Source organism: Cryptomeria japonica, chromosome 8 (assembly GCF_030272615.1).
Source record: "Cryptomeria japonica chromosome 8, Sugi_1.0, whole genome shotgun sequence".
In the NCBI taxonomy this organism is placed as follows: domain Eukaryota; kingdom Viridiplantae; phylum Streptophyta; class Pinopsida; order Cupressales; family Cupressaceae; genus Cryptomeria; species Cryptomeria japonica.
The window spans coordinates 240,197,004-240,221,392 of NC_081412.1; the positions used below are offsets into that span (position 1 = coordinate 240,197,004).

Consider the following 24,389-nt stretch of genomic DNA (forward strand, 5'->3'; position numbering starts at 1 on the left):
GCGATGCAACAAGAACTCCAAACCTGCACTATGAACACCACAAACAGATGGCACACAACCCAAGGCAGCCCAGGAATGGTACGACCAGCAGCAGAATTACGATTTGCAACCAAAACTCAGCAAGCACACCAAAAGAAACGCCAAGGTAGATGAATCATCGCCCTCCAGATATGCTTCCAACGAGCTATTACCCAGAATAATTGATTGCACAGGTAGGGAGATACGGTCGAATCTTCGCTTCAGCCACACCAAAAACCAGCAACACTGAAATCCACACCACAATGAAAATCACACCACATTGGAAATTTGAAAATGCACACTAAAATCGAACCACACATTCAGAAGATCCAACCACAGCTAGGAGTCATGTCTCACACTCAAAGTCTGTCAAGAGCCCTAGGAGTTATTCACCCTCAAAGATTTTCTGGAGTCAATCCGACAGCATAACGGTGTAAATTGTCTGAGATATCAAAATGAGAGCCCAAGTCACTTATTTATAACTTTTTGCCAACCAAATTCAAATTGAAATGCACTCCAAATACGCCCAAACCAAATGCCATTCCATTTCATCCACATTTGGCATTGCATTTCATTTCTTTTCCTCGCACAAGTTTGCCCAATTCACATTCACCCAAAATCGCCCTTTTTAATAAATATAAGTGTCATAAAATAAAGTGTAAAGTGGGCGCCCAACTATGACTTCCAAATAAAAAATATTACTAAGGCAATATACTTAGAAAATTGCCCCATTTGCCTTGAGTTATAATTTAATTATTAACACCATGACGGCCCCCTTGAAGTCATATGCAAATTTTGCCCAAATAGACTTAGGATAAAATTAATATTTTCTCCCTTCCTAAGTTGTGCATCCATAAAATGATCAAATATTTTTTTTTAGTCACCCAGGGTATCCCCGCGACATAGCCCAGCGACACTGGTTTCCCATTATGGGGCGAGTTGAGGCGAGACTAGTCCCTGGAGATGAGCTAAGCAGCCCGTTAGCCAAGCCCATCGGTTGAATCCAAGCCTCAGAGTCGAACCCGAGACCTATGGGGAGAAAACCCATGGTCCAAGCCAACTCTGCTACCTATCCGGGCGTAAAATAATCAAATATTAATACCTCATACCTAACGTATTAATATATTAAAAATACCTTCTCCTCAAATACTGATTACTGTCAAATTGAGTCAGAGACTAAAGTGCTGGAAGTCACCAAAACTAAACTGAGTTGGGGCTTTGAACTGAACTGCTAAAAATAGTCATTTGAGTGAATACAAGATCCTGCCAAAATAATACTGCCAGAAATAGCCATTGAGTTGAGCTACAAAATCCTTGCCAAGACAAAAAATGCTGGAAGGCTCAAACTGACTTGCTGGAAATAGCCATCTGAACAGGCCTACTGACATCCTGCTAAAAATAAAATTACTAAAAATAGTAAGTATTTCCAAAGTGATTTTAACCACATTCTAAGCAGCTGTTGCACTTACTAAAAATTGCAAGTCTGGAAAAAGTCACCCGATGCAGATGCATGTCGAACCATACTGAAGCTCTCTGAAAACCCAGAAGAAATATAGAATCCAAACTGTCAAACTCCCACATATACCCCCTGAAAACACCAAAGAATCCTCCTAGAAAATAGGAAACCCTAATTTCCGCTCCCGACTAGCCTACGAGCCTTCGAACTAGGCTAACGGCCAACAGAACTAATCACTACAGAGAAGGGGACTTTACATTTATGCTCAAGATAAACAAAGTGAATATGATGTGATATTGTTGGAATCACAAGGGGACTTATATTTATAAACACTGCTGGAATGTGGAATCTTACTAAACTCGCTTGGACAATGACAATAAAGGATGATGCTTTAATAGATGGATTCCATAATCAAGCCTTGCTTTGCCATGCAAAAACAACTACAATAAAGGATGATGCTTTAATAGACGGATTCCATAATCAAGCCTTGCTTTGCCATGCAAAAACAACTACACAAAACTGATGCAATCTCCAAGGGATAATGAAGGGTTTTCATACTATGAATATTCATTCAAACACCCAATACTGGTGCAGTTCAAGTAAATATCTACAATTGAGCCAATGCTTAACAAAGTTCAGGCTAACTTTGCACCATAGCTTACAATCAGCAAACCACAGAAGGGTATGAACAGGAATTCCATCACATCATCATTACACTTCTCCATTATAATCAATGAACTTTATCTAAACTTGAGAAGTAACAAGAAACCATGTAACAAGTAACTTGATCTTGACTTTCACAATGTCTTCACTAGACTTGAATATCTTGCCTATGCTTGATGTACTTGATTGCGAACACCACCCTGTATTGGCTTTGAATCTTGGATTTCCTATTTGCAAAATTTTCCTTATATCATTGCTATGCCTTGAATACCTTGGTGTTTGTAATTCGATCCCCTTGTGGTGTTGTATAATACTTTGAAGTCCTTGCCTTGATCTTGATTTGCCTTGGAATTGATGTCTTTGACATTCATCCTTAGCATTGTTGAGGCTTCCTTTATCATGATGTTGCTTACTCCACCCACTTGGTTGAGGCATTCCCTCGCAATGAAGTTCTAATGTTCATTTTCTATAGCTTAGAAGACTTGATGCTGTGATAGTCTCCATCGTGACTCATGTACTCTTATGAAGTCTTCCCTCTTCACATGAATCTCCCTCTCTTACTTCCATCCTGTAGGGTCTGATTTCTTTGAAGTCCTTCCTTCAATTCGCACCCTACTAAGCCTTGAATATGCCGGCCCCCTCCTTGACCTCAAAACCTGCAAAGAAAGCAAACACATCATGAATGAAAGGATAACACAAATAAGAATACATCAAGATTAATGAAAATCAATTTATCCATCAGTCTGATTTACTCGTATTGACCTCTGATTTACATCATTTCTTGTCTGGAATTCGTACCCCTTTTCCTGCTATAAATCCAATTTCTGCTCTCTAATTGCAGGTCTGATCTTCTCATTGGGCCTTGAATTGATTGATGGTTGAAATGAAAGTCTAGATCCTCATTTTATATCCTCTTTCACAACCTTGAATCCACACTTCCCCTTAGCTGACTTGCACATTAAATTAATTAGATACAGATTGAAGTCGGCTGCCTTAGATTTCAATTTTGTCATTTAAAATTTTGAATTTCCCCTTTTAGGGAAGGCCGACTTAGGGCTTTTCTTTATTGAGTGGGTTTAAGTAGGTCTAATGCACAATGCCAAGCGCATTTGCTGATTACATATGCTCGAAAACAAGTCGGCTAGGGTTTACTTGAAAGGTTGCATTCACACGTTTGAAAGATTATTTGATTGCTTTTTCCTCTCACCCTAGGTTGGCTGGTTTGCTTCTTTGCTCTTGAAGGCATATAAATACAAGGTTGATCAACCCCCGACCAACTCAATTCAAACCTCAAAACCTTGTTTTGCTCTGCTCTGATTATTATGCCTGGTCTTCAAATAAGGATTAGGTCTGATTTAGGTTTTATGTCTTAGCTCCAGGATTCTAAGTCTGATTTTTATGTCCTTAGGTCTGAGTTTCGTACCCTTGGGCCTGATTTAGGTTTGCTTCAATCCCTGCAGGTCCGATCTTTATGTTTTTAGGACTGATTGTAGGTCTGATCTTTTTGTTTTTAGGACTGATTGCAGGTCTGATTATCTCCATTCTGCAGGATGCATTTCATACATACCTTTGCACAAGAGTGGGAAGAGTGCATATTAGAAGTTGACTTGCATAATGTAGTGCATGTGGAGTGGGTTTGGCAAGCACACATGCACAAAGGAAGAGCGGGATTCAGTGGTTATTGTGCACAAATGTAAGGCGCTAGAGCGGGTTTAAGACCCTTGTCTACACAAGCAATGATGAGCAGGATTCAAGGATTAAGCTGTAAAAATCTTTGAAATGGAGCTCACTTGAAAGGGTCTTTTGCACAATAAGATGAATGTTGGGTGCGTTTGAGGCATCAAGGTGCACAAAAATTGAACGTAATACATCCCCCACTCTCCGTCCTTGAGTACATTTAGAGGGTACATCTGCATAACATGAGCACTAATGAGGGGTGACCTTACAAAAATCCAACCTTAGGAGCGCATTTTAGGAGTTGAAAAATCCATGCCTTGGGGAAGTTTTAACCCTCATCACTGTTTTCCCCTCAAGACTGATCTTCATTAAACTAGCTCCTTCCTTGGGCGCATGTGAAGGATGCTCTTGCATAGCACATTTGCTAAGTGCATTTGCATAAGTCGATATCACACCATGTTGAGTTCATCCATTCATCATCCCCCTTGGATGCAAATCAACCCCAGGCTTGCATAGCGGGTTTGGAAGGGTTAAATGCACAACTTTATACATGCTCAAGGGGGGTTAAGCTCTACATAGCCAAAGCTTATCCACTTCTTCTCATGGGTGGGATTTAGGAGGGTCATCTACACAATATGAATAGGGATATGCACCAATAATGAGGAGCGAGCTTGAATCATGCAAAACATGTGGAGAACATTCTAAGGGCAACCCTACTCAATGCCTTGACCGTATCTAGAAGGTATACTTGCACAACAATGATGAGCACATTTTGAGCGTAGCCCTGCTTAATACAAGTTTGCCTAGGGTGGGATTGAGACCTGTTGTGACGTTTTCACACATCGCCCCATTGCAAATGGGGACCCATGTTTTTTTTGCTCATTTTGTTCGTTTTCGCTTTGCTTTTTCTAGGGTTTTGTTAGTTTGTTAGTTGTCTGGATTTAGGGTCAAGCCTTCGGGTTCTAATTACCGTCTTTTCGGACCAAAATCCAGTCGGTTTTGGGAGCTTTTTGAATTTCCTTTTCTAGAATGCAAATTTTGAATGCAATGAATTCGCCAGAATGGTCTAATTTTCAATTGGAATGTTGACGCAGAGTCTAAATTTGTCTAAGTGTTGATGATGAAACATGAATTTTGTCCAATTGAGTAATTTTGACCAAATTTTGACTTTTTTGATTTTTGATCCTAGGCATCTCTAATGATTTGTTTTCGCTTTGTGAAGTGTTAAAATGTGTAAAATCATGTTATTTTGGCCTGTAGGAGCAAAATCGCTCCTGTCCCTCAGTGAAGGACAGGAGCTCAATCTCAAATATCTCATCATTCTTGCAGAGTCCAGACAAATTTTACGTTTGAAGTGATGGAGAACGGCGAGATCTTTCCATTGAATATAAATTGAAGATTTTCATGAGCACAGAAATGCCTCCAGGAGGAAAATCGCTCCTGTCCCTCAGTGAAGGACCGGAGCTACAATTCAAATTTCGTCTTGTCCTTGCAAGATTTTGAAAGTTTAATGATTTGAGGACGTCCGAAGGAAGATACTTTGCCAAATGAATATAATTTGATATGCAAAAACGAAGGAGAATGACCTATATTGACCAAATCGCTCCTGTCCCTCTCCAAGGGACCAGGGCGAGGTACCTTGTAGCTCTCGTCCCTCTCCCAGGGACCAGAGCGATTTCCTTCATTATGCAAAATCCAGACAAAGGTCAAGGCAAGTTTACGTTCAAAAACAAGGAAAAACATGAGATAAATGCGTTGAATATAAATTGAAGATTTTTGGGACGTCCATAACAGTGCTAATTGCCTAAATCGCTCCTGTCCCTCAGTAAAGGACCGGAGCTACAAATCCAATTTTGCTTTGTCCTTGCAGGATTTTAAACGTCTTGACGATGTGAAAAGGTCCAGAGAGGTGCATTTTATCAAATGAATATAACTTGAAGCGTCGCCCAGGGGATCACATAGGATAGCAAGTCCGGCCTGAGTGAGGTCCTGATCCTGAAATTTGGCTAAGTCTGGAATGCCCTGATCCTGAATTTGACTAAGTCTGGAAACTGAAAAAACCTCCAAAAACTAGATTTTGCAATATAACTCCTGGAGGTCTGAAACCACTCTCAAACATCCTGAAAGTATATATGGAATATAACTTAAAGTATAAGAAAGAAGAAACATAGAAGGAAATGTCACTTATACTTTAATGTTATATTCCATTAAAATTGTCCTGATTGAGAGTGCGAAAAGTCAAATTTCGCTCATGTCCTTCTCCAAGGGTCCACAGCGAAAAAGCGCTCCTGTCCCTCTCCAAGGGACCAAGGCGAATCGCTCGTGTCCCTCACCAAGGGACCAGAGCGAAAATGATTAGTTGAGCCATTCCTGACCTTGTTCGGACGAATCGAGACATCAAAGGCATGGTGAAGGACGAAATGAGCATGATAGAACATCCAGACTTGATCAAAAACAACGAAATGATGAAGTTTTTGCCTAGAGGGTCAAATTCGCTCCTGTCCCTCACTGAAGGACCAGAGCGAAATTCTTCATAAGGTACGATCTGGGCAAAGATCAAGCAAATTTTATGTTCGAAGGCAAGAAAGGAGGTCAATCGAACCCGTTGAAGACAAATTGAAGATTATCAAACGTCAACAAAGGACCAAAATGCTTAAGTTCGCTCCTGTCCCTCAGGAAGGGACCAGAGCGATTTTTGTTGTAGATGATTTTCTCGCCAAATTTCAACCGATCTCAAGGCATGAATGAATGAAAGAAGGCATTGCGAATCCGTTGGATATAATTTTCGAAGGTGATGAAGTGAAATGAGGCCCACAAGAGCAAAATCGCTCCTGTCCCTCTTCAAGGGACCAGGGCGATATCACATCTAAGGGACATTTATTTGCAAGACAAGTCACTCAAGTTTGAAAATCCTAGCGAAAATGCCAATTCCAACGTGAGGTTAAAGGCTTTGAACGTCAAAGTGCAAAAATCAAGACCAAGTGATGGATCGCTCCTGTCCCTTAGTCAGGGACCAGGGCGATGAGGTACATATTTTCCATGTTTTTTAAAATTTTGGCGCTCAAACGCATTTTTGAATTTATTTAAATGCTAGGAAAATCGATATTTAATTAATGGCATTTAAATTTAGCGCTTGGTATTAATTGATTATTTTTGCCTTGTAAGAAAATCGAATTTATTAATTAAAAATGAAGGCATTTAATAATTGATTATTAATTCATTAAAAAATTAAATGGAGCGCTTGGTATTTATTTGTTTTATGGAGGTCGGCCCTTGTTATTCATTTAAAAATCATTTAAATTGCTTTATTTTTACAAAGTCGGCCTAAATGGTGGTGAGAGGTGTGAGCGCTATAAAGGGAGGGGTAGTTTATTTCATTTTCACATCATCATTTATCATCTCTCATATGCGACTTGGAGAAGGCAAAGGAGGAACGAATTTCATTTCAAGCTAGAAGGCGCTAGTAACTTCCAAGGTGGTGCGAATTTAGAGTTTCCATTTGTGCGAACTTGTCAAATCCATTGGAGATCACGTTAAAGACTTGAAGGGTGGTGAAGTTGATAATTTGAAGAGGAGATCATGTTGAAGACTATTTAATGTCAATTTTGCCTAGGCGATTTTGTCCTTTTTGCATTCTAGAGTTAGCTCTCTAGTGAGGTATGGCGATATGGATTTATTGTTTTGATTTTGATTGTTAATCGTCATAGCTTAGATTTTGAAATTTTGAAATTTTGTTTTTCCTTAGCTCAAGAGTCTTTTTTAGGAAATGATTAATAAAGGACTTATCATTAAGTTTCCTAAAATTTGCTCTCTAATTTATGTTATGTATTGCAAAATCATGTTACTAATTTTGAAATGTTGTGTAGGCATCAAATGGAGGTCTCATCAAGGAAAATCAAGTCGGATCCAGGACGGTCTTCGCCAGGACGATCAAGCCAGGACATGGACGACCTTCTTTGGACTAACATCATCAAGGGCAATCCAACGTTCCAAGGCGAGGTACATCATCTTCCTGCACATCAAGGACAAAAGGAGTTAGAACAAGAGTTAATTAAAGATAGCCTCTCAACGACATCAAATTGAATATCTAGCAAGCTTCAAGTGTCAGATGAGGTGGCATCCCAGTCATCACTCCTCCAGTCAGTGAAGTCCACCTCAGCATGTCCAGATTCAATGTACTTAACTCATGGAAGGTGGCACAAACTTCGATGTACCTACCCCGGCTATCCATTGGTCGATTTTTCTAGAAGGAACATGTGTCCAAGCAATACAATTTTATCATTGGTCAAGCATTAAATGTTATGTAATGGTTGTAACAAACCCTAATTAGGGTTTTCATTGTAAAATCTTGGCCATTGATCTTGAATTGATCTAAGCCATCAAATTGTATTGTGGGCACTATATAAGCCAAGGCATTTCATTTTGTAAAGGGGAATATTAGAGAGAATTAGAGAGAGTTGTAAATAGTAGTTAGTAGTTAGAAAGTAGAATAGGAGGACAAGGCAAGAAATTGTTGCCATTGATTGTAAACAAACTCCATTTTCATTGAAGTAATGGTGAAATATGTCGTTTTTCTTGCAATTTGCATGGTTTCTTGTTGAAGTCTTCAATCTTAGATGGTAGATAATTAGATGAATGGAGGAAGTGTGATTGATTAATGGTAGAATTCGTACATCCATACTACTAGCAGTTTGTTGATTGCAGACTTGCCTTGCGTAGTCAACTGGGATCATTCAGCCTAAGCTCAATTTCAAATTGTCGCCTCTTCATTGATATGCATCAACTTGGATGGTATCTATGCCTGCGGTGATGATTTGAACATCATAAAGCTTCCCTAGAAGATTGCACTAGTCTTGTGTAGATGTTCCATTGATGTCAAAACAAGATCTAGTTAGAGTTTCATCAAAAATCAAGTCATTGCTCCTACATTCTTAGTATTAGGATTAGATCCTCTCTTCGCCCTTATCCTTTTTTCATTCTTTTTTCCAAATCTAAGTTAGTAAGAGCCTGTGTCCAGCAAAGTAGATCGGAAATTCAATCACCAAATGTAAGTCCCCTTGTGATTCCAGCAAATCACATCATACCACGAAGAGCTTATCCACATGTAGAGACCCTACCAAAAGGAACCTTGGAGTCATCCTAACTGATCCTTCATGCGAATCTTCAGCAGTTAGAGGCTTTATTCAAGAGAGGATAAGATACCCTTAGGTATTTTATTCTGTGTATGATGGTGTACAAAATACACCTCAACAAGACCCTACAAGGTAGAGCGCATCTTGAGGGTGCGTTTGCACAAGTTTGTACAAGTCAAGAAGGGTTAGTCTTTGACTTAGACAGATTTTCATTCTCCTCCATCCCCTTCATGGGTGGAAATCTAGCCCTCAACTATACTAATCTAGACATGAAATCAGCCCCTTGACACTGATTCACAACTTACCCCCCTAAATCTTGCATAAATGTATATGTGCCGGGAGGGTTTTGAATTTTACTTAGACAAATTTTCACGATTACACCCCCTTGGTGCTACACAATATGATATTGCAACTCAAGGCTCTAAGGTTGTGTGTTTGTAGTTCCTAACGGAACCATAAGCAAGCTTACCACTAGATGCTCTTCAACTTACTCCTAATGACCTCTTGCACTCAAACAACATTGACAACTTTGACACCCTTTGACAACACATGACAACATTACCAACTTTGCAATATGACCTCAACTCTGTCATTCACACAACCAATCTCTTCTCAAGAGCAGAGATTAACATCTAGGAGACCGCCAAGCTCGAAGACGACCTAACTAAGACACTTAAGCAAAAAGTGGGGCTCCCCATTTGCAATGGGGTGATGTTTGAAAATGTCATAATAGGAACCTTTGAAATATAGTCACTAAAATTGAATTAAATTAGCAATGTGCTGATAAGTAGGCAATCTTAGATGAATAGTAAGAAATAGATAAAGATTGCTGTAACTCTATATAACTAAAATTCTGAAATGAAGTCTTCTTTGCATGTATAATGAATACGATATTTATCTTAATACAACTCTGATTGCTGTTCCTGATTTATTGTCCTTATAAAAATGCATCAAATTTTGTATAAATCTGCCTACATAAGATAGATTTAGAGACCTTGAAATTTGAATGCTTTTCCTGATTGATATTTAGAGGCCTTGAAATTTGAATACTTAACCTGAGTTATGTATTTGAAACATATTTGTAGTTGGCATAAAATGCCTATGGTTATATTTGATAATATTTGTCATCCAGCAATGTATTAAGTGAGTTGTCACTCTCGGGTAGTTAGGTGTCGGTTGGTTGACGGTTGTGTACCTCTTGGCATCCATCGGGTCCTTTTAAATATGTTGTGTACCGCCAAGTAAAGTAGTATGGTATAGTCGGGTCTATGGTAATCCTTGGCCGACCTTCTTTGGTCTCCTCTATAATAGTTGCATGTGTGAATAAAGATATATTTTACTGCCGTGTCTGGTATACATTGTCATGTACGTTATTATTTCCTGTATTTAATTTACCAGTTGTAGCGGTAAACATTTTGGCGCCGTTACCTTAAAAGAAATCGGGTTAGCCTTGAGTGATTCATGTCCGTAGACCCCAATAAAGGTGAGAAGAGGCCACACGGTGGTCAAGACCAAGCAATTAGGTGATCCGCCAACACTCGGGCAGAGGGAGCACAAAGATGAGTCAGAGTTTGGAGGTACTCGGAGTGTTGGGACACTGGAGATGGGCGTGCAGAGGACGCGTGCGTGGCCGAGAGTGCCAGGAAAGCATCAGAACATAGCGGTTGGAACAGTCCACCCAGGTTTGGTACACCTGGAAGTACTAGAGTGTTGGGGATGCTAAAGGTGGACGTGTAGAGGATGCCTCGATGGCCGAGAGTGTAGGAAAAGCACCAGAACGTAGTGGTCGAAACAATCCACTCAAGTCTGACACACAAGGCGAATACACACTGTACCTTTCGAGTGAAAATAATGGTGAACACCCAGGAGAAGTAGAAACTGCCAAAGCTCTGTTGTCCTCACTTTTGTTTTAAAAAAGGGACCATTACATGAAATTTTTGTGAAAAAATGAAAATTTTACTCTATGGCATGCTTCTCGAGGTAGAATTTCGACTAATCCTTGGACTGGCTTAATCCTCAGTCCATCCTCAAACTGCGTTTCGAATTTCATCGCATTTTGGATTTGTTTGCTATGTCTTTCCTTCAATTTCGGGTTTTTTCTCCTTGACTGCAGGTGGGAAATTTCTCTTGAATTGCAAGTTTTAATGATTTCCATTGTTTTGGCCTTTGTAGGGAAATTTTTGACTAATTACAAGTGCACTTTATTGAAAAATAAAAACTTGTAATTTGCTTTTTATTTCCCCCCTTGATGCTTTTTGGCTTTTTCAGTTAAAATAGGGATTCTTTGGTTAAGTTACAAGTAAACTTGTAATTCTCTTCTAAAACCCCTACTTTAATGGTTTTTGCATGTAATAGGGTTTTTAAACCCCTATTACATATGTGCAAGTCATTAAAACTTGTTGTAGGGATTTTATTTTCCCTTTACAAGTTAAATGTAACTTGCACATTTTGCCTAGAATTGAAATAAAGTGACATTTAAAACTTGTTATATTGCCCAAAAAACCCAATTTTCTCTCTAAAGTAGAGAAACGGGACTTGCCCAGACTCACCCAGACTCGGCGAGTCCAAGTACGAGTCAGGCTTGGCGAGTCCCAGGGGCTCGGACTCGGACTCGTCTGAGTCTGGCAAGTATAATCGCCAGACTCGCCGAGTTGGCGAGTTTGGCCCAAACTCGGCAAACTCGGCGAGTCCCGAGCCCCAAACTCGGCCGGTGTGGGCCAACTAAAAAACACAAAAAAAAAATATATTGCAAAGTTTTTTGAAGTCCGTTTTTTTATGTTAATTATCTTCTATCCCTAAAAGTGACTTTCATTTCATTCACTTGCAAAAGGAGGAGTAAAGTGAGTTGGGAAGAAAAACAAGGGTGCATAGAAAAAAAACCAGCAAGGAGGAAGCTCAAGTTTTCTTCAATTTGTCACATTGGAGTTGCATTGTGTTTCGATTTGGTGCATCAAGAGTTGGATAGGAAGACTTTGCAGCTCGTTTCAAGCTTGTTGTAAGAGGTACGGTTGTTTTTTTGAAGATTAGTTTGTTTCTTGTATACAAAAATTCCATTTTGTATCCATTTATTTTGAAAGTTTTACATCTTCTTTAAAAATATTTTGTATGTGTGTATGTAGCATGTAGTATGTAGTTGTAGTGTTGTACTATGTAGGGTTTGTAAATTTCTTTTTTTTTAAAGTAAACCTTACTTTAGTTTTTTTGAATGTATGTAATATGTATTAATTTTATTTTGTATTTGTAATGTTTTATTGCAGCAAACTTCACTTTATTATTTCAATTTGCCTCAACTTCAAGTTTCACAAAACTATCCTAAAATGTCTACTTCAACTTCTAGACCCCCCATTAGAAAGGACCTTGCTTGGAAATATCATGAGGATTTTCCAGGGCAGGGAAAGGGGCAAACAAAATGTATGTTTTGCAAAACAATATTCCATGGAGGTATAAATAGGCTGAAATACCATATTGTTGGTGTATGTGGACATGATGCCGAACCATGCCTAAAAGCAGTCTCTGAGGCCGTACGTGATTGTTATGTAATGGTTGAGGAGATTGAAAGGAAAAAGAAACAAAAGGAGGATCGAGCGGCCATTGGGAGAGAGACAGTTTTAGGAAGAGGGACACAGTTAGGTTGTGTTGGAGGCCCTTCTTCCTTACCTCCATATCGTCCCACTCAGTTTGCTACTGCTGGTGCTTCTGTTTTTGCTTCTACTTCTATAAGTGGCAGTGCTACCGCCACTTCTCATGCTCCTACCACTAGTAGTTGTAGTGGGAATGTTACCATTGGACCTAGGATTCGTAAATCTAGGTTGGATTCCTTCTTTGTGCCTCGCACTACTCCTGGGTCCCAACCGTCGCTTGAGGGCATGGGTTGGAACAAGGAGGTCCATGATGCTGCTAAAATGGCAGTTGGCAGGTTTTGGAGCTACAACTGTATTCCATTCTTTGTAGCCAAGTGAATGTTTTACTAACTTTTATGCTTGATAACTTTGATTGTTTTAATTTTTATACTTATCTCATTGAATTTTTATACTTAACTTATCTCATTGAGTTTGTTTGCGACAGGTCTCCCTATTGGTGACAAATGGTTGATGCCATTACCATATGCAGGGTGGGGTTCAAAGCCCCTAGTGAGAGTGCTTTGAGGGGACCCATTTTGTCTCAAATGGTGGATGATGTGAAAAAGGATTTAGATGAACAACGCCAGATATGGAGCACTAAAGGTTGCACCATCATGACTGATGGTTGGACGGATAGGAAAAATAGAACTCTCCTTAATTTTCTTGTTTCTTCCGCAGGTGATTAATTAATTTTAGTTTCATATAGTCTTTAATTTTTTATTTTTTATCTAATGGTTTATTGAATGATCATTGACCTAGCTTTATTTTTTTATTTAAGGGGGCATCGTTTTCATCAAGTCCATTGATGCCTCCGCCCATTGCAAGAATGCCACCTACCTATGTGAGCAGATAGAGGAGGTGATTGAAGATGTGGGTGAGGAGAACGTGGTACAGGTGGTGACCGACAATGCAACAAATTATGTTGCTGTGGGTAAACTTTTGATTACAAACTATTTTTGTTTGCAAATTAATTACTATCTTGTAGTTTGTACTTCCATTAATTACAATTTACAATGCAACAAATTATGTTGCTGCAGGTAGACTATTGATGGAGAGGTACCCATCTATAGTTTGGACTCCATGTGCTGCTCATTGCATTGACCTCATGTTGGAGGATATTGGAAAAATCCCATGGGTCAAGAGATGTGTAGAAAGGGCAAGAAATGTTTGCAAATTTGTATATAATCATTCATGGGTGTTGGCTCTTATGAGACAATACATAGAGCAGAAGGAGTTAGCTTGTCCAGGAATCACAAGATTTGCCACAAACTTCCTCACATTGCAGTCCATGCTAAGGTCTAAGTCTGCCTTGAGACGTATGATTGTTGGAGAGGAGTGGTCTTCCTCATCCTATGCTACCACCCCTCCAGGGATAGATATGGCAGAGTGCATTTTTGATGAGCAAGGCTTTTGGGTCCCTTGTGATGAGATAGTTAAGGTAATTTTTTTATAAATTCTACAATTTAACTTCATGTTTTATAACTTATTATATGTATTCTCTTATTTGCTCATTTTTCTAAATTACACAATATTTTCAATTTTGCAATTTGTTAAGTCCTTGGTGGTTTTGTTGCGAGTTGCGGATGGAAATAAGCCCGCAATGGGCTATATATATGAGGGCATGGATAGGGCGAAGGAGGCCATCAGATTCGTCTATGGAGCAGATGAGAGCAAGTATGGTCCCATTTGGGAGATCATTGATAGGAGATGGCATCATCAGCTTCATAGGCCCATCCATGCGGCATTTTTTGAATCCGGCATTCCGTTTTATCCCTTCTTTCAAGGCTGATGTGGAGGTCCTTAATGTGCTATATGCAATCATGGAGAAGATGGGACCTGCTGGTACTTCTCAGATAGACCTTTTTCGAGAGCTACAGATGTTCTCAGATGCACAAGGGGAGACCTTCTCTCGTCCCGTCGCCAAAGACGGTAGGACAACTATGATGCCAGGTAAAAATAAATTGGTAGGCTTAATTTTAGTTTTATTCAATACTATATTGTAACTTGTTAAATGAGTTCATGAGTGAGACTGATTTTATTTATTTTTCTCATTTCAAACTCAGATCATTGGTGGAACTTTTTTGGCCCAGAGACACCAAATATTCAGAAGTTGGCCATTCGCATCTTGAGCCAACCATGCAGCGCATCAGGTTGTGAGTGCAATTGGAGTATGTTTGAGCACATACACTCCAAGAGGCGCAATAGATTATCTGTGGAGAAGATGAATGATCTGGTCTTTGTTCACTACAACCTCCACCTGAGAATGAGAAAGAATGCAATAGTTGACATGTCTCCTATCATTCTAGATGAGGTTGATCTTGAAGCAGAGTGGGCCAATGAGAATCAGACAGCTCATGGGACTCCTACAGCTGTATTTAGTGGTGATGACATTGATTGGATCGACCAGGTAGATATAGAGGCTGAGGCTGTAGCCATGGCAGAGGAGGAGCAGAGAGCATGAGCAGAGACAGGAAATACTGAGACTTAGAGTGACACAGTTGTTCCTGATGTTGGTGAGCATGACACAGCCGTTCCTGATGTTGGTGAGCATGGCATGGTGTCACGAGGAGCGACTATGGCTGCTGAATCATCTAGGACCTACTTTAAACGCCTTCGCAGGGGGCCAGGGCGAGAGGGTGCACGACCCTCTGAGCCATAGGCTTGTACACTTGTAGTTGTATTTAGTATTTAGTATCTACCTTTGGTATTTGTATGGAATATTTGATGATGATTATATGATGACATGGATTTTTTATTCCATGAGTTTTGTAATATTGTATACATTTGACAATATTTATATATCTATGTTTGTTATTTTCTTCAGCTACAATTTGCGTTTATGCTTATGTGATTGATGTATACTTGTGTATGTAATCAAATGAGCCGAGTTTAATGATGTTTTTGTGTCTTTAAGATGTATTCAATAAAGGGTGTCTGAAACAAGTTTTAAATCTTTAAAATCTTTAAATTTCTTGAGTTTTTCACTTTCTCGAGTCCAACCGAGTCTGGAGCCGAGTTTGACGCCGAGTCCGAGTCCCGTTTCTTTGCTCTAAAGTGCATTTTGGTGAATTTTAAACTTGTAATTTCATTTTAAAAACCCGATTTTGCTTTATTGATGAAAAAGTGCAATTTAAAACTTGCTATTTCATCCAAAAAACCCGATTTTCTCCAATACATGCAAAATTGAACTTGTTCATCTTTTTCAAAAACCCGACCAGCAAGAAAAATGGATTTGTTGAAGATTTCAAAGCAATTTTTGTTGAGATTTGTTGGAGATGGAAGGCGTTTAGGATTCTTCCCCTATTCTCATGCATTTGCCCACACATATCACATCATTCTAGGGTTTTGGATTGCTGGTTTCTTGGTGTCAAATATGCAAACACGTTTTTCCCAAAACCACGTTTTTCTCTCCTAAGTCGCCACGAATGTCCAACCTCCTAAGTCGTTTTTACTTGTTGAGGTAAGGCGTTGAAGTTTAAAGTAGATTCGCCCCCTTCTTGGGCCTTTTTACTTGCATTTGGTGCCACGACTTGTTGCAAATAACGTTTTTTCTAAACGTGGCTAGGGTTTGGGATTGTGGTTTGTCTCTATTTAAGAGATATTCTTCTTTCTTCCAAAGATTGATCATCTTTTGGAGAGGCATTTTCAGATTGAAACAAGGCATGATTTCTTTTCTTTTCTTGTTTCATTTTCTTGTTTTCTTATTTTCCTTTCTAGTTGTAAATTTGTGAATATGTTGTTCTTGCCTCAAAAATCGGTTTTGTAAGAGAGATTTTCCCCCTTCGTAAGCAATTTTTGAATTGCATTGATCTTCCCCATTTTTCCTCTTTACTTGTATTCAGGATTTAAAATCCCTATTACAAGTTGGATGAAAATCTTTGTTCTTCCCTTACGGTTAAAAGAATTTAACCATTTTTGGTTAAAATTCCAAGTTGCAAAAATGAGAAATACCCATCCTTTCAAAATCAGGTTTTAAGAACTGGATTACATGTTGAAAGTTCTTCCCATTTTCATGAAAATGACATTCCTAAATCTTCCCATTTTTATCCATTCATGTCACCCATATCCGTACTTTCCATTTTCGTCATTTTCCGCAAGTCTAATCTTCATTTTCCACCCATTTCTCCATTTGCAAATTTACAAGTGTACTTGCATTCGGGTTTTAAAAATCCGATTGCATGTATGCTCTTTCCAATTTGTATACTTGCAAAAATTTCCCCAAGATCCGAAATTGGTCAAAGTCAAGATTTCCCCATTCCCTTTTATTTCTCATTTTTCTCTCACAAAGTCGTGAAGTGCAAGAGTTGGAGTTCTTCTCATTTGAAGAAGGAAAAATGTTAGTTGCAGCTGAATATGATGTTGCCTTAACACTTTTAAGTCTTCATCATAGTATTCCAGGTTGTCCTTCAAGGTTAGATTTGCCGTCATCTCCAATTCCAAAAAAGATGAAGTATAAATATGACAAGTACCAAAATGAGGTTTCACCTTCTCAAGTCTCTTCTCCTTTGGATCGCAGAAGAGATACAGAGATAGGGCATGTGGACATGTCGGAATTTGTCAAGAGGGTAGAGGATCTGCAAGATAGCAATATGCAGCGGTTGTTGGACAGCCATATCCATCACGCATCTTCTTTCCCAGTGGCTGCCCTAGAACCTGAATTTGTTCTCGCTTGCGCCCATCACTTTGGCAAGGAGACAAGAACCATTAAAAATGATGATGGTGAAGCAATAATCCGCCTTGACGCAGACACAATTGAGAAAGTCTTCAGAATACCTCCTGCACAAGTTTACATGGAAATCTCCAAAGATAGTGCAGCTGAGTACTATGTGAAAAGTGAGAAGGACTGCAAACGTCATATCAACAGGTGGATCCATGAGCCACGAGCTGCCTTCTCAAGGTGGGCCAACTTGTACCGTTGTGACTTCAAGTGGGAGATTGGGGACATCATAACTCTCCTCAGTAGGATAATGGGCCTTGAACATTCTAATGTTTTTGAGCCATGGATGTACTAGTTTATCATGTTCATAAGACAGTCTCATCACATTTCATGGGGAGAAGTCATCAGTGATGCCTTGTGTGAACAACTTGCAGCAGTCCCTTCTACCATGACTTTCTACGTGGACTCATATTTGGTGGATTTGGCAGCATCACTCAGACATTTCCATGGTCTTTCTACCAAGGGTGATCACTCGCTTACATCGGTGTGGGAATATTATGATCAGCTACCTTTGAGACCCAACAGATTGCATTTCAGAAGGATTCAAGATGCATTCTTTGGTTATTTTATGTGCCAGTTTGACAAGAATCTAAAGAACAAATGGGTATCCGATGAGGCATGGAAAATAGTGAATGAGTATGGATGCCTGTTTCTTCAATTCCCGACCTTTACTTATATGAGAGTCGGATGCTATAGTGGGTAGCCATACATGCTTCCTAGATACCCAACTGATAAGATCATTCTTATGAAGTTGGGAAGACAAATCATGGCTGTCCACACTCATCAGTTTGTCAGACATAAGGTTGGAATGGGGATCTCTACAACAAACCCATTGAAAATTGGCCAGTATTCTCTTGTCACATCCATTAAAGCCAAGGCCATGGAGACCGAGATGCAAGAAATTAAGCTCAAAAGGTTTAAGTCCAGAGCTGATTTTGATTACCGGGGTATGAAGCAGAAGATCAAAAAATCCTTCGTGCACGTGCATCGTATTGAGGATATCTGGGTAGATCTCCGTACAAAGGTCAAAATTCTGAAGATGGATTACTGTAGGCTCACTGTTGAGCAAGTTGTTGATTTGAACTTAGTGGATATTCCACAAGGGATGATTGATGATGGGCATGTACTTGATCCTGAATACATTTCACGAAGGGTTGAGGAAGCTCCACTTCCTTTAATCCAATGGTCACACAAGGAGTGCACATCCATCCTTGAGAGATTTCAGCCTATCTTGGCTAACACCAACACTTGGCTGAAAAGTAATGGTGTTAGACTCATTAAAATCAAGGTTTGAAAGGAAGATGATTCTACTAGGCCTCTTGGACATAAGTCTGAGATTCAGGTTGATAACAAGGAAGGGGCATCATCTTCTGGCACTAGGATCAAATTGCGAGTTAGTCGGGCAGTAGTGCTTCCTCCTGAGGAGGCGACAGTTTGTGGGAAGGAAAAGTCACGTTTCCATGTTCAGGTGATTGATCTTGATAATCCAGAAGAAGGGCAGCAATCTGATGATGCTCCTAAGTCTCCAGCTTCGGATTCGCCTCATGAGATCCCTTCCTTAGTTTCCATTGAGATGCCCCTTTCTCCTCCTGACTTAATGGTGGAGGAGTCTCCTCAGAATGCCATTCCTATTTCAGCATACGAGCCGCCTCTTGATCATCCACAAGAGAGTGTGCTGGAAGTTCCTGAGGATACCCCTGCTTGTATCCAACTGTCAGAGATTGATACCTCCACTTCTGGCTTTGAAGAATTTATGAGGCACTCAAACTGTGGTTGCCATCCAAACAGATACTCCTCCCAGGATGACCAGGATTATTCAAACAAAAATTGCTTCTCCTTTGCTTACAGCTGCTACTGAAGGAGAATTGATGGCTTTACCTCCATGGCTTAGTTCTTTTACTCCAAAAAGGAAAAAACAAGAAATCTCACCTGATGCCTTTGATTATCAGCAACTTAAACAGTCTAGACCCAAGGTTGCTAAAAATGCCAAGACTATCTCCAGAGTAACTGTTGACAACAACAAGATGAAGGTAGCTGAAATTGTTGAACCCATTGCAGATAAGCCATTTGAAGAGATGTCAGTTGTTGATTACAAAGTTATAAGGATAGAATTGGGTAAGCAAACGCATGAGGTGATTAAACATGATGCTCAGTCTTATGTAGCTTCACTGGTACAGCAGTGTGATGAACTTCTAGCAAAGAAAGACAAGCTAGAAGAGGAAAACCGACAACTTGTGGCAATTGTTCATAAAATTACAAAACCTGCTGCTGAAGGGAGTAATCCCACAAGTTCTTCCGGTTCCCAAGAGTCAATTCGTGGAGTTGAAAGGGCTGCTCAGAAGGTACAAGCATTGGATTCCTGGGTTGATTAGCTTCATGATCTATGTGCACAAGTGATGAAAGACATTTTTCAGATGATGTCTAAGTTGGAAACCGTTGAAGAGAAACCGGATCAGACTTCCGATACTTTCAAAAAGAATCTGGAAAGTGTTGAAGATAGTTTGACAATCTGGCGTACCATGCCCCAACAACAGTTGAGTGTTGTATAGGAGCATGCCATCATCTCTTCCAGGGTCATGTACTTGGAATTTGAAGAGCTTTTGGAAAATAAGGTCCTTGTTCTTAAATCCCTCATTGAGGAGATTGGTAATGTAATGAGATTACAGGGTGAAGTTTTCGAAGATATTGTCTCTCATTGTGAAAAGGCCTCTTGCAACATAATAAGTTAGGATGGAGAGCTAATACCAGAAGAAGAAGTTCTTGCAGATTTGCAGATAAGGATTTATAATGAATGGAGGAGCGATCAATTCTCAGTTGCTTCAATTCAAATATTGATGAAACACCAAATCTTTTTGCATGAAATTCACTCCATCTTGGAGAAGGACAACTCTACGCTCCTCTGATGCCATGATACCATTGTGAAGACCATGGTTGTTGCCAAGAACACCCATGAACCGGATCCTGATGAACTGCAAATGATCATCCAGAAGTTTGAAGAATTCATGTCTTCACGTGCTGCAGCTTAAGTGTTTTTCAACACTTAGTTGTATTTTTCCAGATTTGTAATCTGTTAGTTGTAATATTTCTTTTGACAAGTTACATGTAAAAGCCTTTTTGTAAAATGCAAGATAAGTCATTACTTGCACTTTTCTAATTACATGTAAGGCAACTACAAGTTGTGTTCAGTTAGGACTATAGTTGGAATAAGTCTTAGTTAGTTATTGAATAAATCTTGGTGGTTGAGAGAATTTCTCAAGTTAGTTGGGATCCTCCCACCTTTTTCTCATGACTCCTCTCCTATAAATACTTGAAGGGTCTATTGTAATTTTTATCTTTTGGAAAGCAAGCAAAAACTCTACCAAATTTACAGCAAAGAAGTCTTTGAGCTTTCATATGTAAATTCAAGAATTGAAAGGAATAGAAGGAAATTGCTCAAGCTTTAAGTCTTTGTGCTACATACTTGAGTTTGTGTTCTATATTATCTTTCTTGCAAGTGTTTCTTAAAGAGCTTAATCACATTTGATTTGCAGTCTTTGTGCTGCCATTATTTGAGGTTAATATAGATTAAAATAAATATTCTGTTGAGAGAAGCTATAAGTCTTTGTGCTTTCACTTGTTCTTAAGAGAATTTAGGAGCAGATTTTGTGAGAAATAGCTGTGAGTCTTTGAGCTTATACTACTTCCCATTGTTTTATGTAGAAAAGCATAAGATATTGCAGTCTTTGAGCTGTTATAATTTGTTTTTGATAGCATTAATATAGAAAAGGGTAGATAGGACTTCACATAATCAAGTCTTTGAGCTTGATATTGCTATCCCGTCCCGAAGGATGTGACGGAAGTCTTTGAGCTTTCAGGAAACTTCATTTCCTTTCTCTCATTTCATTTGGAAAGTTGTTACTGCTGTTTTATATCAAATCGCTATCATTTTTCTGTGAAGAGAAAAGGATATTGTCTTTCTTCAAAGAATAAGAAATATTGCTGTCCCATCCTATTTTATTTTCAAAGCTGTAGTTAGATAGGGGGATCCTTCCTTTAATTAGGAGAGTTTTATTTACACGCTGTGGTTGAAACCACAATTTTGTATATTTCCCCAAGTGTACAAAATTTTCAACCAATAAGCTCAGGGGGGATGGATCAAAGGACCCTGTATGACATTGCAAAACATGTATAACCATTTGGGAGGCAAATGGCCAAGACGACTAGGATTATTGGTTGAAGGCGTTTCGGGCCACCCATCCGGCCTTCGGGGGATGGCAATTGATTGGTATACCGAACTTGACGCTCAGTACAAAACAAGATGGAATAATTTGAAGAGGGCCTTTGAGGAGGAATTCAAACTCCTGAGGGATGATAATGAGATCGTGGCCGAAATCTATAATACCAAGCAAGGGAAAAATGAGAGTGTACACGGTTACAACTGTAGGCTCAAAGAACTGTTGAACAATATGGAGAACCAGCTAGCTGACGGGTTGAAGAAGAGGTGGTTCACGGAGGGATTGATACCTTCACTGCACAAGAAGATGAATGTAGTGCCTCCGTCCTCGTACGTCGATACTTACAATCGGGCGATGGACATCAAGAGTGAAAACAAAACCTCCTCTTGAGAGAAAAGGAAGACCGATGATGATGAGAGCACCGAAGGTAGCAGTGACGAAGAATCCAAAACCGTACAAGCCCTTCGACGAGATATGTTGAGAATGATGAAGGAATTGAAGGCAGAAAAAGGAACCAGCAAAGAAGGTAATGAACTATGGTGTACTGAGTGCAAAAGGGAGGGGCACACAAAATGTAATTGTCCTAGAAATATGTTTTGTGAGATTTGCGAAGTGCTGGGGCATTCAATCAACGAGTGCCTATACAATTTGAAGACGACAAGTACACAAGTGTTTTCCCCGTAGGGTGTCAGGTTAAGACATTGCATGAATGACAGAAGTACACAGAATATATGGAACTCACAAATGTTCTATTGATTCAGAATAAGGCAGTACATACAATGATTGCAATATGTTCCATTACAATAGCATGTCCAAAGATTGGGACCGATACAATATAAAGGAGTCTGGTCAGTTATCCGGTGTCAACTGCCGACAACCGACGGGTTAACTGTTGATGCTAACACAATTTACCTTAATGCTTAATTACCCGACAACATCATCCCCCCAAAAAAGAAATGTCGTCTCCGGACGACAGACAACCAAAGTGGGAATGATGTACAAGCAAAACTGAAACCCAAAACAACAAATCACTCGGGAGGGCAAGAGGGCGTCCTTGAAGAAGGAGGCGCCGATGGTGGTGTAGTGGTGGATGCCAATCGCCCATGCAGCTCGTACACTTGCTCTGTCCTCCTCTTCAGATCCCGTTCTGCCACCATCTGCCTCTCCATTGTAGTCTTAACCATATAGGCTGCCTCCAACACCTCCTTATCCTTCTTGTCCACGTTCTCCAGTGCACTGACCAATCGAGTCTCTAACCGAGCTCTGGATGCCCTTTCCTCTTCCAGCTGCATAACCAAGGGAGACTTATCTGCTACCAGAATGTCCATCACTGTCTGAGTCTGTGCCATGGTAGCCTCAACTTCCCGAAACCTGGCAGTCAGCTCCTCCCGAGCCGTCATTGCTGCTACTTGCAAGGCCTCAGCTGTGGATGCCATGTGCTGTGTCCTCCGGAGCTCAAGATAGCCTTCGCGGAAGGCCTGCTCCACCTCTCTCAACAAGGACTGCATCCGGGTCTCGCCAACCCCCTCAGTGAGGCGCCAAGCCTCCAGCATCCCCAGGTTCTTCGTCTCAGGCCACCCGACAGACTCAAAACACCTCCCAAACTCTTCTCTGCATCCGGTACGGGCAAAGGTCAACAACCTCTCCATCCCCTCGACCATGACGACGTCCTCCTGGAGCCTCGCAGATGTCACAAGCCGTTGTGCTCCTAGAGTCATCTCGGCAATGAACTGCTCAAACTCTTCGGCACCCTGCTGCACTCCCACAGGCACCCCCTCCTCTCTGTAAGGACTGGTTACTACCTTTGCCGGGGGTGAAGCAACCCTCTGAAGTGCCCTACTACTGGGAGAACTCCTCTCGAGATTAATGATATCCAGGGAATGCACCTCCCTGCCTGGAGATAGAATGGCCTCCCCTACAGGTGCCACGGGTGTGAGCTGGTAACGACTCAACCAGGCACTGAGGTCATCCTGGAGAGCGCTTGCTTCCATCATTACCTCCTGCATATAACCTGGCACACCCGACACATCCTGCTCCATGGAAGCCCCTGCATTCGCCAAGATACCTGGCCCATCCTGCTGAACTGAGGCCACCCCAGAGTCGATTCCTGCTGTGGTCTCGACCCTTGGTGGTGTCATAGCTATCGTCACCCGAGGCTGCCCAAAGCTAGGTACTGGCACCGTGGTGACTACGCTGACTGTCCCGAATGACCGTGGCACCGCCAATTGACAAGTCTCCGGTAAGCGTGCTAGTGTAAACTAGACCTGAGCATGGTGCGATGCTAGAACAACTGGTGTGGACCCTTCCGTGCCTGCCGATTCCACTACCTCCTCTTCAGGCAACTGGTCACCCCCTCTACCTACCAACCGAAAACTCCCTCCGCTTACCTGGGAGGTGTCGGTGGATTCCTCCCTGCCCCTATCAGCATCCTCCTCTGCGTCAGACTCTTCTGTGTCAGACTCCGTTTCTGACATGGCGGGCTTCTTCCTTTTAGTGCCCAGATGTGCCTCCGCGCCATGTGCCAGGACATCCAAGTGCGACCAGTAGAATATAGGCAGCTGGTCCGGTGCAACACAACCTTGTGGCTCCAATGGCCGAGTCTGGGGTGATCTGCGTACGGACTGTATCGAGAAATAACCCAATGGCATGATGTGGCATGTAAAATTTCTTGTACTGTAGAGTCATGAACTCGTCCATCCTATCTGCTAGCAGTGATGCCCAATCATACACCACCCGATTGTGCAACCCATTCATCAACACTATTTTTGCAATAGCTATGTCAGACGCGTGGCTGGCATCTATAAGGTGACTCTTTACTACAGACAATAGGCATCACCATACTTCCTTAGCCAAAATTTTTTTCTTGACCCCCCTACTCCTACCTGCACTTTT

The 24,389-nt window shown here is 40.7% G+C and overlaps 2 protein-coding genes across 4 annotated transcripts in view; both read left to right on the forward strand.

Annotated features, from left to right (window-relative positions):
* Nucleotides 1-24,389, forward strand: part of LOC131033219 (uncharacterized) — a 223,353-nt gene that overhangs the window by 98,675 nt on the left and 100,289 nt on the right. The window lies entirely within an intron of this gene.
* On the forward strand, nt 13,007-15,297 carry LOC131033220 (uncharacterized). The gene is made up of 4 exons (XM_059209815.1): nt 13,007-13,244; nt 13,345-13,493; nt 13,604-14,516; nt 14,630-15,297. Exons 3-4 carry the CDS (start codon nt 14,150-14,152, stop codon nt 15,025-15,027), a joined length of 765 nt encoding a protein of 254 aa, XP_059065798.1. The 5' UTR covers nt 13,007-13,244; nt 13,345-13,493; nt 13,604-14,149; the 3' UTR covers nt 15,028-15,297.